At 34.0% G+C, this 16,817-nt stretch overlaps 1 protein-coding gene across 2 annotated transcripts in view; it reads right to left on the bottom strand.

The window, feature by feature from the left end:
* veph1 (ventricular zone expressed PH domain-containing 1) overlaps positions 1-16,817 on the bottom strand; it is a 163,017-nt gene that overhangs the window by 47,276 nt on the left and 98,924 nt on the right. For both annotated transcript variants that reach the window (XR_012393639.1, NM_212831.1), the window contains 2 exon segments: positions 4,437-4,654; positions 832-1,056 (listed from right to left, as the gene is read on the bottom strand). Coding sequence is in view for 1 of the 2 variants with exons in the window: in NM_212831.1 (NP_997996.1) it covers positions 832-1,056; positions 4,437-4,654 (443 nt within the window). In the remaining variant the exon portion in view is untranslated.

The following is a 16,817-nucleotide window of genomic DNA, read 5'->3' as shown; positions in this document are numbered from 1 at the left end:
CGCACAGGGGATCTTCACGCGCACGCGCTCAACTGATCCAGCGCGAGAAAACAAGTCCCGTGCGCGCTAATCATCATCTGTGCGCACGATGTACGCTCTCGCGAGCGAGGTCATGCCTACAGCGCGTGCGCGCGATCAGTTCTCTCCGCTTGCTCGCTGGTTCTTCTCTCTGCTCGCGCGAAACATTTCGGATTTTTGTCAGTCCTGGGGCGGGACTTGGTTTACTTGTTATCTCTAACGCTATTGGCTACTCTACCTTTCCGGAAGTTAGCCGGGATTGGATGCAGGTTAGAAGATCACGCCATTAAATTAAATTACAATTTGCAAGTCATAATCATAAGAAACTTTTTGAGAACTTTATGAACTTTATGAGGATTCAATCTCGAGAAACAGTCAAATAATGATAATTAATCTTCTAAAATAATGATTTGCCGCCATAAATAATTCTTGTTAACTTCCGGCCACAACCATATCTGATATACTGTAGCAACAACCATCACAAACCCTGTTCCTTGAGACTTACCTTCCTGCAGAATTCAGCTCCAACCCTCAAATACACCTGAGCCAATAAATTAGGACCTGAAGCAGCACTTCATAATTACAGACAGGTGTGTTTGGTTAGGGTTGCAACTGAAATTTGCAGGAAGGTAGATCTCCAGCAACAGGGTTGATCATGCCTGATCTAGTGTGACCACAGCTTTAGAAAAACAAAACAGAACCATAATCTTAACCACCTTGAAATAGAATGAGACCGTAATAATGTCAAATTGATTAGTATTTATGAAACTTTTATTACTGTTTCATACACTGTATCCCATAGGTCAATCCCACCTGTTAAACCTCATCTCTCTGCGCTCGTCTCGTGCTGCCTGACCCAGACTGTGGCGTCTCTGAGGGCCAGGAGAAGCTCCGTCTACCTCAGACTCCACCTCCTCATCTCCTATCTTCTCCTCAAAAGCCTGGATCTTCACCTGCAGATGCAGGTTTTCAGCAAACATCTCAGAACCAGACTCGGCTTCATGCGGCCTGGGCAAATCCTGCACCTTCTCCTCCCCTCTGCCACACAGGTGAAGACTATGTTATAAAATGGGTAGTTGACAAAAAGGCAGCAAAATGCTTTTTTGAAAAAATTAAAAACAAATAATGATTGAGATTTGGCTAAAAAAATAAAATATATATATATATATATATATATATATATATATATATATATATATATATATATATATATATATATATATATATATATATATATATATATATATATATTAACACAGCAGTTCTTATGACAAGAGGTCCATGGAAGACAAAGACATTTTTTTTAACTGCATATTGCCATTTACTGCATTTTAAATGCTGACAATACTATTTATATAAATTTTTGTCATGTGCCAAAGTGCAATGCCATGTGAACAGGCACAAATGTATACCTTTGTATACTGTGTGGCATGTACAGAATTAAATGCAAGCCCAAAACATTATCAATTCTGAGTGTGCCTCACACAGGGTAGTGGGATTGACAAACCACCTGTAGACAGGGGTGAACTTATTAACTCATATATAAAATAAGCGAGGTAAGCAGCACCTTAGAGCCCCAGAAAATAGGGGGCCCAACCAATGCCAAGAAGCTTATCCATAAATTTTAACGTTATTATTTCCTTTTCAAAACCAGGGGCCCCCATGAATGATGGAACATTCCTTCTGTACTGCACATGCGTGAGGTATGAACAATTCAAAGCCACTGCCAGTCTGACGGCAATCAGAGTAGAGCTGAGGTAGAGTGTGCAAGAGTAAGAATTTTGAGAATTTGTTTATTAGATTAGTTTGATTGATTGTGAATTAAATTTGTTTAAATGTTTTTTTTTTAATTTAGATTAAAATCTAATCACAAAAATGGCTGTTTAAGTATACATACAATTGAAGTCAGAATTATAAGCCCCGTTTATTTTTTTTCCCAATTTCTGTTTACCGAAGAGAGGATTTTTTTAACACATTTCTAAACTTAATAGTTTAAATAACTAATTTCTAATAACTGATTTATTTTAGCTTTACCATGATGACAGCAAATAATATTTTAACATTGAATTACGCACAATAAAGCATAATAATCCTGGTTTTAAAATAAGTATGTGATGTTAGCAAGTGCAACCATATTACATTATGCAAAAACACAATGCCACACACTGTGTAGTATTGATACAAACACATCCAGCTCAGAAAATTATATTCTAATCTACTAATATTTAGCATTTTTATCCGGCATTGTGTAAAATGTTTTCACTTTTTGTACTTAAATGAACGAAGGGGGAAACCATATTAAATGCAGTGTAATCTGTTGTAAAAGCTTGACATTTTTGCAAATGTTCAACATTGTGGTATTCCAAACATATACTAAACGGAATGTACACAAGTGATCTCAGAAAGAAATAACTTAGAAATATAGTCAATAAAACACAACTGTAAACGAGAGAACATTTATACTTTGATTTAAACAGTGCTCAGGAATTTAAACATGCTGGAATTTTTCATTTTAATGAACAATCTAAAACCTCAAGTGAATGCAATACCATTACACAAAAATAAGAAAGATTGTAATTTTGTACAAAGCTAAACATTAACGGTTTGCCACTAAGACTAATATGAGAATTAATTATAAACACTGTTTGATATATTTTGCAAACTTGTTGGTGCATTTTTCTGAAACTTTTCTAGCAAAATTAATTAAAGGGATAGTTTACCCAGAAATGAAAACTTCTAAACTTTTATGCATTTGAATAGAGAGAACCCAGTCCAGAAGACTTGAACAAGTGGGAGTATTTCTTTATTAAGACATGCTGGTTAATCTGCAGTCATACAGCGTCTTCAAGAAGTCCATGTGTTCACAGAGCCTACTGGAGGTCTGCAGTCTGCGAGTTTTATCGCAAGTCTGATTTAAGACAAAGCTGTCTTGTCTATAATGTCTTCTTAGGAGTAAGGGAGATGGCTAAACAAAGCACAAAGCATGCAGATTCAGTATTGAAGTCAGCATAATAACTGGCATATAGGTGTTACAAACCGGCCCAGCTACTGACCACACAAGTTAATAAAAAAAAAAAATGGTTTCTGTAGCATGAAAGTATCACCCGAAGAGAAAGGCAGAGTCGTTAAAAGCCTTCCCGTAGCATTTGCATCCCTTTGGCTTAGCCAGTAGTCAGAAAGACAAAGGTCTCTCATGGCAGGGCTGTTAATGAAATGATACAATCAAAAGCCAAAGAATATAACTTTTCAGTTATATGTAGATTATTGATCATTTGAAACATGATTATTTACATTTATATTTCCACAGAAGTCAGAATAAACTCAAATAGAGGATGAGAGAATGATGACAAAACTAATTATTGGGTGAACAATCCTTTTAAGCTAGAATAGAAAAGCAAATTAATGCTTAATAATTCCTAAATGGTGCTCATCTTTTAAGCTATCTAATATCTTCGCACATTTGGGAGAGTTACGGTGTGGAGAAGCCCCGAAAAAAGTGTACCACCCCGACTGTTGCTGCCCAGAGTGAAGCATGGGGATGATCAGTGATGGTTTGGGCTGCAATATCATGGCATCCCCTAGGCCCAATACTTGCGCTAGATGTGCGCATCACTGAAAAGGACTACCGAACCATTCTGGAGGACTGTGTGCACCCAATGGTTCAAACATTGTATCCTGAAGGTGGTGCCGTGTATCAGGATGATAATGCACTAATGCACACAGCAAGACAGGTGACAGAGTGGTTTGATGAACATGAAAGTAAAGTTGAACATCTCCCATGGCCTGCACAGTCACCAGATTTAAACATTATTGAGCCACCTTGGGGTGTTTTGGAGGAGCGAGTCAGAAAACATTTTCCTCTATCAGCATCATGTAGTGACTGGCCACTATTCTGCAGGAAGTATGGCTCAAAATATCTCTGGCCACTGTGCAGGACTTGTATCTGTCATTTCCAAGATGAACTGATGCTGTATTGTTTACAAAAAAAAGGAGGCCCTACACTAAACTAGTGAATTATTGTGCTCTAAAACCAGGCATTTCAGTTTCATTGTCCAACCCCTGTATATATTCTATCCTATATATCATTTAGTATATTTTTCTATCTCCATCATTGTTCCTCAAGAGAGTCCAAATGAAACTAAGAAAATGGACAAAATCTGGACTACAACTATTTACCTCATCGCTCTTTTAGCTATGAACCTGCCAAAAAGCTGATTAGCCTAAGAATTTTGCAATGTGGTTTGACAAAGATCTGTGGATTATGGAACTTTTACTCAGAAGTTACTCCATCATAATAAAAAGTCAATTACTGCAATAAAACCAATCACCCATGTGGATCCCAAAACTCATTGTGGAGCATGTCAAGACTCCTCAAGAAAACCAAGTAAGTGACAGATTGGGGAACAGTGTGTGTTTACCTGCTCACTGCACCGTCAGCCTCCAGCTTGCGTCCCAGCAGTCGAGCGATGGCAGAGAAGCTGTTGCTCATGCGGTAGATGTCTTTTCCTCCGCCACCCAGGATGGAGGTGTAACGATCGGTCAGACAGCGGATTTCCAGCAGCAGTGTGTGATGAGCGCTGTGCTCCATACTCGCTAACAGAGACACCAGATACTGCAGAGCCCCACGAGCCTGGATCTGTGCATGAGAAACACATTGATTTTATAAATTTGGTTAACACTTTTCAATAAGTTCATATTAGTTAATGTTATTCTGGAATACTCGATTCTGACTGGACATTCGAGACACTTCGAGGTATGTTATTGCGAGATAACAACCTCTAAATAATCTCAGTCTCATTCGGGAACTTCAAATCACCTTGACCATCAGCTAATATGTTCAGATTCATAAATTTACATGTAAATGAATAAAGTTAGTATATACACGTTAGCATATGCTTTATTCAGCCAGTTTCATTTTTGTCAGTGTCAGGTTTTTGACTCTTTGGCGCCATCTTGTGATTGAATAACACGCAAGTAATTGTATTGACTCCATCAGCTGTTTTCGATTCTTTCAGCTTTGTGTATAATTAAGGAATTAATAAACTATTATGACCCAGAACAATTTTTTGTGTCTATTTTTATATGTATGTATGTATGCTGTTTTGTATGTATGTATATATATATATATATATATATATATATATATATATATATATATATATATATATATATATATATATATATATATATATATATATAAATCAATTGTCAAGCTTGCCATGAAAAGAAAAATGTTTTCATCAAAATAGCGAAACCATTTCTACATTTTTTTTTTTGCATAGGCAAGTGTTTTACAGTACTTTAAAAATACTTAAAAATGTCTCTGTCAGTGTTTTCAAACTATTATATTTAATTGACCAAAGTCGCAGAAATAGCAATTTCATATCCGTCACATCCATAACAAAAAAGTGTCACATCCATAACAAAGCTTTTCCCTCAAAAATGCAAAAATGTCAAAATAAAATCAAATCAATCATTTTGTTCTAGAAAAAGCCAACTCTTATCCTTTTGATGAGCATTATTTATTTTGGGTTGTGCAGTTTCATTTACAGAGTTTCTACAAAATATGTTGTAAACTGTAAACTCGCACTTTTTTTGTCACATTCATAACACATTTTTATTTTCTTCATTTAAAGTATAAAACATGTTAACAAATAGAATTTTTTTGATCCCATAACTCTGTGGTTTGTTGTTTAGGAAAATATAAACAGATGTTTCAATATAATGTTAACGTATACTTTCTCTGTACGTTTATGTTTTGAATTTCTACTGCAAATGTCACATCCATAACGCCGGAATTAACCATATATATATATATATATCTTTATCAAACACAAAGTTGGTGAACAGCTTACAAGAAAATTAACAAAATGATTCAAAACAAACTAACAGCAGTGTAATGCATTTAATGCAATAAACAATATTTCAAAAACATCAAGAAAGGTCCAGAAATAAAGTAAGATCACAGTTTTCATCAGCGTGTACAACAGGGACTAGAGTACATTACGTCTTGGACAACGGGTGTGTGTTTGGCTGTGGCTGTAAGCAGATCTAAACAGTATTTTCCATTCCTATTTTAAACTAATATGTGGATCTGATTCAAAACATGTTTTTGCCCAAATCGGAGAGGTGACTCAAAGCAAAAACTAGATCCAGCTAAAAGGGGGAGATGATAAATTATCATACTGGCATCAGAAGCTGAATTCCCCAATCAAAACATAAGACTTGTGTATGATGATGTACTGCTGATTCGTCAGGATATGGATGTCATGTTGGAAGCCACAGTGTCGTATGTTCTCACATTCGGATTTATTAGGGAGTTAAAACCAGGAACTTCATGAAGATCGACTAGATGCAGAAAATGTGGGAAAACTATTAAAGACAATGTTACAAAAACCAAAAGCTAAATAACTATAATTCATATACACTGTGAGCTTTAAGACTTTTGGGTTAAACAGAATTTTTCTAAATGAACTAAAGTCATTAATAGTCGTTAGCACTGTCGCCTCAAAGCAAAAAGGTGGCTGGTTTGAGTCCCGGCTGGGCCAGTTGGTATTTCTGGTTTGTGGCTGGAAGGGCATTCATCCACTGCATTAAACATATGTTGGAATACTTGGAGGTTCATTTTGCATATACAGTTGAAGTCAGAATTATTAGCCCCCCTGAATTATTAGCGCCCCTGTTTATTTTTTTCCTCAATTTCTGTTCTGTTCTGGGAAGATTATTTCAGCACATTTCTAAGCATAATAGTTTTAAAAACTTATTTCTATTAACTGATTTATTTTATCTTTTTCATGATGACAGTAAATAATATTTGACTAGATATTTTTCAAGACACTTCTATTCACCTTAAAGTGACATTTAAAGGCTTAACAAGGTTAATAAGGTGAACTAGGCAGTTTAGGGTAATTAGGCAAGTTATTGTATAATGATGATTTGTTCTGTAGATTATCGAAAAAAAGTTATCTTAAAGGGGCTAATAATTTTGTCCCAAAAATGTTTTTATAAAATTAATTTTATTCTATTTTTATGCTAATTTTATGATTTTATTCTAGCCGAAATAAAACAAATAAGACTTTCTCCAGAAGAAAAAATATTATCAGACATACTGTGAAAATTTCATTACTCTGTTAAAATTCATTTGGGAAATATTTAAAAAAGAAAATAAAAATCAAAAGGGGGCTAATAATTCTGAATTTAACTGTATAACACATTACAAACATTACTTAAACTCATACAGCATTTGACCGATTTAAGACAGTCACAGTTTCAGTGCAGAGTTCACTTATTGATTAATTAATTAAGATCATGTATTTTTACAGCAACACCATAAAATGGCAGTTACGGTAAAGCAGTGTAAAATAACAGTACTGTAGCTGCCAGTATTTTACTGTTATCTTACAGGGATTTTTTACACTGTAACTAGCTCGTATTACAGTATATACACTTTTACAGTATATACTGTACAATATAACCTTAAACGTAAAGCACAACATATTTTATTTCTTTTCATAACATATTCAGAAACAACTTTTCTGTCCTCTGATACGTGTTTTTACACTTCAATGTTATCATTATGCAAAATGTGGCACATCCAAATTAGCCTTTAAATATCTCTAAATACATAAAAGAATGCAAAACTCAATATAGTAATTATATCTCTAAAAAGTGTTATGGGTAACTAGGGATTATACAAACATTGGATCGTTGTCTTGTTGAAATGTACCCCTGGTTTCATCTTCATTATCCTGCTAATGTAGATGTTGAACTGAAGCAGCAAATATTCATTTACACTGAGGAAGGGCAGAGGATTGCTGAAGAACTAATGAGAGATGCCAGCTGCTGTCTGAGCTTTCACAGTCTTTCTACACCTCCCTTTTTTCATGTGTTCAATAACTTTTTCCCTGCATTATTTCATTTTATAACGCATAACTTAATTAGTAAATTAATTAGATTTGTTTTCTTTACATATATGGATTCCCTTGGTTGTTACCAACATCCAGTGAAAAGTTCAAGTCAACGGCACCTTTAGAGATATGTTTTCTGAGGAAAAGGGTGATGTGTTCAATACATATTTTCCCAGCTGTATGTATGTAAATATATATATATATATATATATATATATATATATATATATATATATATATATATATATATATATATATATATATATATATATTATTTATTTATTTTTATTTTTTTGGTATAGAATCTTATGAATCTGATAATGAAATACAAATAATAATAATAATAACAATAATAAGGAATCATATATGCTACATTATTGCATTAACAAAACATTTTTGTGCTAAAAAATAAAAATACAATAATAAAACATAACAAAAATAGATAAATCAATCATTTTATCATGGTAAAATATTTTTAATAAAGGACTAACAAATTAGTCCAAGAATGTTTAAGTAAACTACAACCAAAAATAATCGAAGTATTTAAGATCTGAGATTAGCAAGCTTGCAGAACATAAAAGTCAGAGACTCACGCAGCACTTGCTGAAACACAAGAGAGCTTCCAGACAAGATCTCATGAGCTATATCGGCAGGAGAACCTGCATCTACCCATGTCAGCAGCAGATGTTAATGCTGATAAGCAAAGGTCAAACTAATTGACCCATTATGTCAATAATCTGCATCTCACAAGTCGTTTCCTCCACATTAAGCAAGGTCAGGGTCATGTCAACATGACCCGTGAAGCACAGAAGGTGAAGTCAGATGAATTTAGATAACATACGAGTTGTGCTTTCACACCCTTTGAGAAAAAAACAGCAGCTTTTGGAAAGAACATAAGGTACAAATTAAACTTTAAATTAGATAAGCCTTTAACTTGTCTGCAGTAAACCTGAGTTTTTCCCTGAACAATTCTCCCCACTAGATATTCCCAAATTATAGTAGCGTATGACGACAAGCTAATGCACAGCTGAATGAAGTAAGACCATGATCGTTATATATTATTCATTTTGGCGGATACGCGAATGGAAAACCAAAGCAGGCCTATACAGCATGTTTGCCCGTACGTTATTTTAATAATGATCAGTATGACGCAAGTTGGTCTGCTGGTATGTGACACTGACTGTTTAACAATATGTCAGAATTGTTAGCACACCGGATAAGCTAACACGCCAGTGTTTACATACTGTACAAAACAAAATTACAGTAATAAGAACAACACCATGCATTGACTGAGGACTTTTTAAACAAGTACATGAGCTCTCCATAATAAAAGACTAATGTTTCCATTAGTAAAAAGCTGAAAATTGTAGTTCTTGCTCAATTTACATGTAAAAAGTGGGCATTTAGAAACACTCTAAAAATGCTGGGTTATTTCACACCAATTCTGGGTGTAATAGGGACTAAGCCAACTCTTGGGTTCATTTTTTAAATTCAATTAATAGGATGGAATTTACCCAATGTTTGGGTTAGTGCACATTTTATACAATTTGGGTTTAAATAACTCCAATAAAGGATTCTTAAATGATTAATTCCTAAAGGATTCTTAGGTACAGATGAAAAAAGTGCAATACTTTTGTATATCTCATAATTTCAGCGAGGGTAATGATGGACTATAAATGCACATGTAAAGGACGTCACTTATAGACAATCACAACATGGTATATGTTGAATTATGCATACATAAAATTGTAAACACACACAACCCCATTCAAATACAGAAATGTACAAATGCTTACAAGCGTATATTAATGCATTTTAGGACATGCTGTGCATTTGTGCTGTCCAGTGTTTTTAACTGGTGAGACGACGTGGTCTTCGGACCATATAGTACACAATTTGTGTCATCCTGCCAAGACCCCTTTTGGCAGGGGAGACGTTGTTGCCATCTGATGGGGATGCTATCAATTTAAAAACATTGTCCTTGTATTCTAAATTCAAACACAAAATATACTGTTTCAACTGTAAGAGAGGCTATCAGGACAGGGAAATCACAGACCGACAGGATTAAGCTTGTAACAATAAGAAGGAAGTAAATGACAAAGTGCCATTTCTATTAAAACCGAATGAAGGATTCCAATTTTTGGCACAAATGTGTGAGTTTCACAGGTTGAATGCATATGTAAACATCTGGTTGTGTTTAAATCTGATACGAGCTTTGGGCTAGAGATGAAGTCAGAAGTGCCAAGAAAAGCCTTGTTCAGCCAATTGTGTCCCATAGACACCGGGCTGAGCTCTGGCTCAATAAACCAACACACTTCATCTTAGCTTGTAGTCTCTGCTTACCACCACCACCACCACCATCATTAATTTGTGTCTGGCCTAATGAGATCACTTTCAACTAAATTACTGCACTAAAGCTATCAGCCAAATTGCATGCAACAATACCTCAGACTCTTCTCACATTTAAGAAGAATGGGAATTGACTGAATATATCCGATATGTTTTTGCTATATAAGTCACGGCGGTCAGACGGTATACTTTCTTGAAAAAATTAAGATTTTTTGACAGGTTTCAGGCAGAATCAGACAAAGATTTACAATTTGCTTTTATGTATATAGAATATAAAAGTGACTTAAACTGAAATAAATAAAAAACGGAAGCTATAGTTAACAGGTTGCAAAGGGTAAAACTGAACAATTAACAATTAACAGGCTATTCTCGAGATGTCAACATGCATTTAGAGCCTTCAAAAGCATTCAAAAAGCATTCAAACAGGCACTATCAAAGGTATTTTAACATCTAACAAAGAACTTAGCTCCAAAACAAAGCCTTACCGCAATGAAAAGATTTAATTAATGTTAAAGATTCTACATCAATCTATAGATGCCTATTCACCTTATTCTCCGCCGACGAGCGGGCGCCGCCATTTGAATCTTTTTGGCTTGAGACTTCCGGTCTCATTCACTTCCATTAATTTTTTGACGTTAAAAACTGCTCATTACGTTGCTTGATGTTGCAATTTGATATTTTCTTGTTATATTATTTTACTTGGACTGTATAGTCATGCAAACATTTGTTTGTAGAGCAAGTAGTTTGACCATTTTCTGCCGTTTATTATTCCTAGTCATTTCTCCCATAGGCGACTGAATCGGAAGTTCTAAGACAATCGCGAAAACAGGCGCACTTCCACATTTTAGAATAAGGTCAATAAAGAAGGTTTATTTTGAAAAGTGTTGTTGTAGAAAATCAGTAAAGAGCTCAGGGTGAGTGATGGAGTAAGATGAACTCTGTCTCATGACTGCATCATATTTCCACAGATGAAAGAAAAGTCAAACAGGAACATATTGAGGATTCCATATACTGACATAATATCAGTGTTTTAGAGAACTGTATTCTAGAGACCCAGGTATACAGTATGAGGTATAAACTGGACCACATTGTTCCTGTCCCATCAAGGGGAGAAAAGATGGTGTTCTGATTAGTTGCGTTTAATTTTCTGCAGACTCTTAACTGAGTCAAACAGAGGAACAAATCAATAGGTGTAATTTACAGTCTTAAAGCATTAGCCTGGTGATTACAGAGCAGTGCTGAGGCAGATTTCCTCTTCCTCCATCACTCACCCTGAGCTCTTTTCTTGATTTTCTACACTTTTAAAAATAAAACTTCCTTTAGGCATTTATCATTTGATCAGGAATAAACTATTTAGTAAAGTTGCTTTAGCATTGTAAATTTACCAATGTACATTTTTAAATTAGTGGAAACCAAAAAAGCATCCTACATCATTTTAAATATTCAATTGGGCCAATGACATGATAGGGCAGACTGGATGGTTTTTCAATTGGCTTAACACATTATTTCTCATTGAGCTAATGTTAACAGGGTGTTGCTCCAATTGAAGAAAATCTGTTGGCTGAATTTCATTTGGGCCAATTGAAAAATTTAGACGTGACTAGTCACTAGAAATTTTTGAGTTTAAGCAATACATTTTTTTTTTTTTTTTTACAGTGCAATACTTTACAATTCTAATCTAAAAAGTGTAGGAAATACAGTCACCATTCCAAAAGCTACATCAATGAGCAGGAGCAATCAGACTAAATGAGTTGAGTATATAAACCATACAGTATTTAACCAGAAGTACTCCAAGGAAGCATCTTGGTACATCAAATATGCACATAAGCTTTAGTCTTCTTATAGACTACACTGTACGAATATTCCAGATTTTTACATGTCACTGTAATTTTTACAGTAAATTGCATTAGTGTCACTGTACAGGATTTAACTGTAAATATTGACAGTAATGTGTTGTATTCAGAATTTTATTGTGAAAATAATCAAATTAGCATGATTACAGCAAATGACTGTAAAAGGGCTATATCTTTTGCATGTTCATTGGTCAGGAATTTAAACTCTTTTTATTTTATTCAACATAGACATTAATACAAATGAACTTCTATGGTAGTTTGACACTCTTTTGATATTTAGAAATGACAGAATGTTATTGCAGCCCCAAAAACAATTTGGTTACATCTTCAAAAATAACTTGAAAGAAAATCATCATAAATGTCAAAGTACATTTTTATTTTTTATGCACTGCACCTATATTTCATTTTATAAGTTTAACATAGAAATATGAAACTATTTTTAATGAACATAACTTTGTGCCTATAGCCAAAAATATTATAAACTGGAACAAAAGTAATTGATTCATTAAACCAAACACTGTTAAACACCCAAAATTATTTTAAAGTCAGGGTAAATGTCAGAATGACTAGCCGAGGAAAGCCTGCTTCACAGTAAATAGTTAATTCTATAAGATAATACGGTGACAGTGATGGACTTTACTATCTACTGTGAAGTTACACTATATTGCTTCACAATAATTAATGAAACATTTACAGTAAATTACTGTTAACTACCTCACAGTAATTTGTTGTGAATTTACATACAGTATTTTACTGTGAAAGTAATGCAGTTAATAGCAAGTAATTTACTGTGAATTTAAGGTCTTTTTTTGTTTAATGTATAGTTTATGGTTAGCACAGTGTCACTGCTTATTTGGACGTCATATTTTTATTGTTACAAGATGTTTCAAGTTGGTACCTGATTTACTGTAAAAATCCTGGGTTCCACACAATCGATTTGTGATGGGACAACATGAAGAAATTAAGTAAACTTATTAGTTTTTGCAGATTAAAGTAGATTAAACATTAAACAATTAAGTTGTCACCAAAATACCAGACTTGTGTTGTTGTACCTCATTTTTAAATAGTTTGAACAGCAAATGTAATCATCGTAAAAAGTGTACACATAAACACAGCAAAAGTGCCATATCACTAATGCATGCATTCATTACATCAATTATACTATAATAACTCATGCTGTCTGTGTATGTAAATGGAGATATGTGAAAATATTTTAACACTCACACACACATATACAAAAAACCCACTTTAATTTGATGTTCTGTAACATAAATTCGGCTTTCCAAGTCGGAATAGTTTCTAGGAAATAATCCAAACAATTATCTGACGAACTGTTTTTGGAAGCTGCTGTCGTGTGTTACAAAACACCCTCGTTGATTGTGGTTGAGTCACGGTTGCAAATAATCTGCTCGCTCTTGAGTCTTCAGAAGGTAAACACAGATGTTAAAAATATCACACTTATGCAAAATATGCAAAGCCAAAATCAAAAATGACAACTGTGCCATTTTTTTTACTGGCAGTGTTAAAAACATGCCCTGTTCACACACAAACTAGTTGCCCAGTTTCATCATTCAAAATGGAGTAAACATCGCTCACTTCTGAGAAACGTCCCAAAAGATTACTCAAGAAAGCATGAACAAGGGCCAATGCTAAGAGAATGGCACACACATGTACATGGTTGTTTATATATGGGACATATTAGTTTAGTGTTCCCAGATCAAACTTTTTTAATAACCAAAAAGATAAATGATTAAATTATTAAATTATTTTAACTGTATGCTAGGAAGTCACAGTGTGACACAGTCAAAGTGACAGTGCTAACCACTGAGCTAACAAAACAAAACAAAAACAAAAAATGTTACAAAATAAAACAAAAAATGTAACGAAACAAAGGAAAATATTAAACAAAACAACATAAAACAAAAAAATAAACAAAACAAAAAACAAAATTCTAGTTTAAACGAAACAAGACAACACAAAACTAAAACAAATCAAAAATAAACAAAGCAAAACAAAAAAACAAAAAAATTTACAAAACAAAAAAATAAATAAAACAAACAAAAAATAAACAAAACTAAAAACAACAAAACTAAAAACATAACTAATTTTTTTTATAAAACAACACAAAATAAAACAAAACAAAAATTCACAAAACAAACAACAACACAAAACAAAAATCAGCTCTTTATAAGGTTTAAAGGTGCAGTTCTGTATTGCAGTTCAAATTCAAAAAATAAGATTTTTTGTTTTTCACCCAGCAACCCAGAGTGCTGAAATATAGTTGGGTAAACTGACAGTGGGCAGAGTTAAACAGTCCAAAACAATGACAGAAGGTACAAATGAGAATAACTGACTTTAGGGCTGTTTTTCAGATGAACAAATGTGTTCAATAAGCATGTTTCTTAAATATCTGCAAACATATTATGGTATTTTTACGTTTAAATTGTATTCAAACGTATACAGAACCTTAAATAAATAAATATATCTGCAAATAAATTAAAGGCAGTACTTCAACTGAAATGGAAAACAAAAAAGATAAATAAATCACCCTATGTGGGTTTAATAGACCAATCACCAAAAGGAAATGAAAATGGGGACTTGGAGGAAAACTGATTAAATGATTCTCTCATGAAAGGATGTGATAATTTCTTCAAGATTTGCTTAGAAAGACGGGAGAGTGTTCAAACGCACAAATTAAACACATAATAAACTTTACAACAAGTTCTGTGTCATTGTGTGATACAGTGCTAAAATGCAATATTTACGCCAACTACATGGGTTAGTAACAATCATCTACATCTACTGTTTATTCATTTCAGATGTTTTCAGTTTATTTATGACAGTTTCCATTTGTATAACTTTATTATTATAAGCAGTGTTATTGATTATATGCATATTTATATTTGTTTTTAATAAAACAAGTTTAGATTTGTCCACCTGTCGGGTTTAGAGACGTCTGCATCACCATATGAGGCATAAGAATAGGAGGTGTGTTTGGATATTACTCAGTTGTTTTGACACTTCATTATTATTGCTGATTTAATAGTTTGCTGAATATTAAAACTGAATTTAGAGATAGAGATTTTGAAACAAATTTTTGCACGTCACAAACAAAATTAAACATGTAAGCTAATGGATATCTACAGTGGAGGGCGTCCAACACTATTTCCTTACTCCACAAAAGTAAAGTAAAGAGTAAAAGTAAAGAGAAAGAGGCCAAATAGAGGAGGCTTTTTCTTTATCCTCGCACTGCAGATGGTCTGTTTAACTGTTTTCTCGCTAGCGTTCAGTTTTTCCCACTTAAATATAATGTAATTAGCAAATGTGGCATGGCGCAATGCAATTGAATCTTAAAAGGAATCTGGATTGGTTTAATGCATGTTATGCTCAAAATACACCCATAACTCATTAAGAGAATAAGCACAACCCTGTTAGACCATACACCGGGGTGCAAAGCGCATTTTTCCATCCTTAAATTAGCTAAAGTGGTTGCGGACATGCCCTTAATGCTTTTGTGCCATGTGCTTCAGATTATGCGCCTAGATAGTTAAAATAGAGCCCATAGGAATTTGAATCTCTCAGACAAAGCTTAATAAATTATATCTCTCTGTTTCCCCGACAGTGTAAAGCTGCTGAGGGTACATTAACACAGTTTTTTGTTTAGAAATATTTCGGTTCTTTTCTAAGGTTTACAATTTTGTTTTACTCCCTGACCCAATGATAGCAGTTTTTGATTGGTCAGACCTTCTGGAGACTCTCAACTTAAATTTACGGTTACCGGTTCAGTATGGCATGATCATAGCTAAGAAAGTTATCCTTTGTTTCTGAAAGAAAAATGTTAAGCCGCTTATTTTCTGACTGGCTTATTGGACTCACCTCCACTTTACATTTGGAAAGAATTGGATATACCACTTCTGGGAACACTGCAAAATTTGATCAAATGTGGGATCCAGTCTTTTTTTTCTAACACAACAAAAAGACCAATAATGTTGTTTAATTTCTGAAGATTTGTAAGTTGTTGTTTACTTTTCCATACGTTTAAAATAAGTACAAACATATTTCATGAACATGGCTAATGTGTTTTCATGAATGAGGCTAAATTGTTGCTGTTTTTTCCTTTCGCATGGATAGAGAGTGCAGTTGAGCTTGTCTTATTTGTCATTTACCATTTCTGTCCAACGAATTTCAGTCTTTTGTTTTTGTTTTGTTTGTGATGAATTCATAGGGACTTTAAACTTTTTTAGAATGATTAATTGAAAGTAGTGGATAGCATCATTTGTTAAAAGGCACCATTTTAACCCTTTATTGAGATATATCTTTTGTGTCTCCAGAATGTGTCTAAGTTTCAGCTCAAATCACCTATCAGATTATCTATTATACCTTTCTGAATCTGAAATGTGAGCTGTTATGACATTGTATCTGTTTTTGTTGTCTGTACCTTTAATGCAAATGAGCTGGTTCTCCCCACCCACCCATCCCACGTGCATGTCAGAGCCATAGAGATCGCTCTGATAGGCATAGTCTTCACCTGCTGCATCTCACATAGATAAACAGCACAGTGACAGACAACAATGAAGCAGATCTGCCTTACAGTCAGAACCTCTTTACATCCATTGCGGTGTCTTTTTGTAGGTCATATATGCCTTATATGTCGTCATTTTACATTTTGCACCGATTATTTTTACATCAT

Source organism: Danio rerio, chromosome 18 (genome assembly GCF_049306965.1).
Source record: "Danio rerio strain Tuebingen ecotype United States chromosome 18, GRCz12tu, whole genome shotgun sequence".
NCBI classification, from domain to species: domain Eukaryota; kingdom Metazoa; phylum Chordata; class Actinopteri; order Cypriniformes; family Danionidae; genus Danio; species Danio rerio.
The sequence above is the reverse complement of the archived record's forward strand: the minus strand, read 5'-3'. Positions and strand labels throughout refer to the sequence as shown.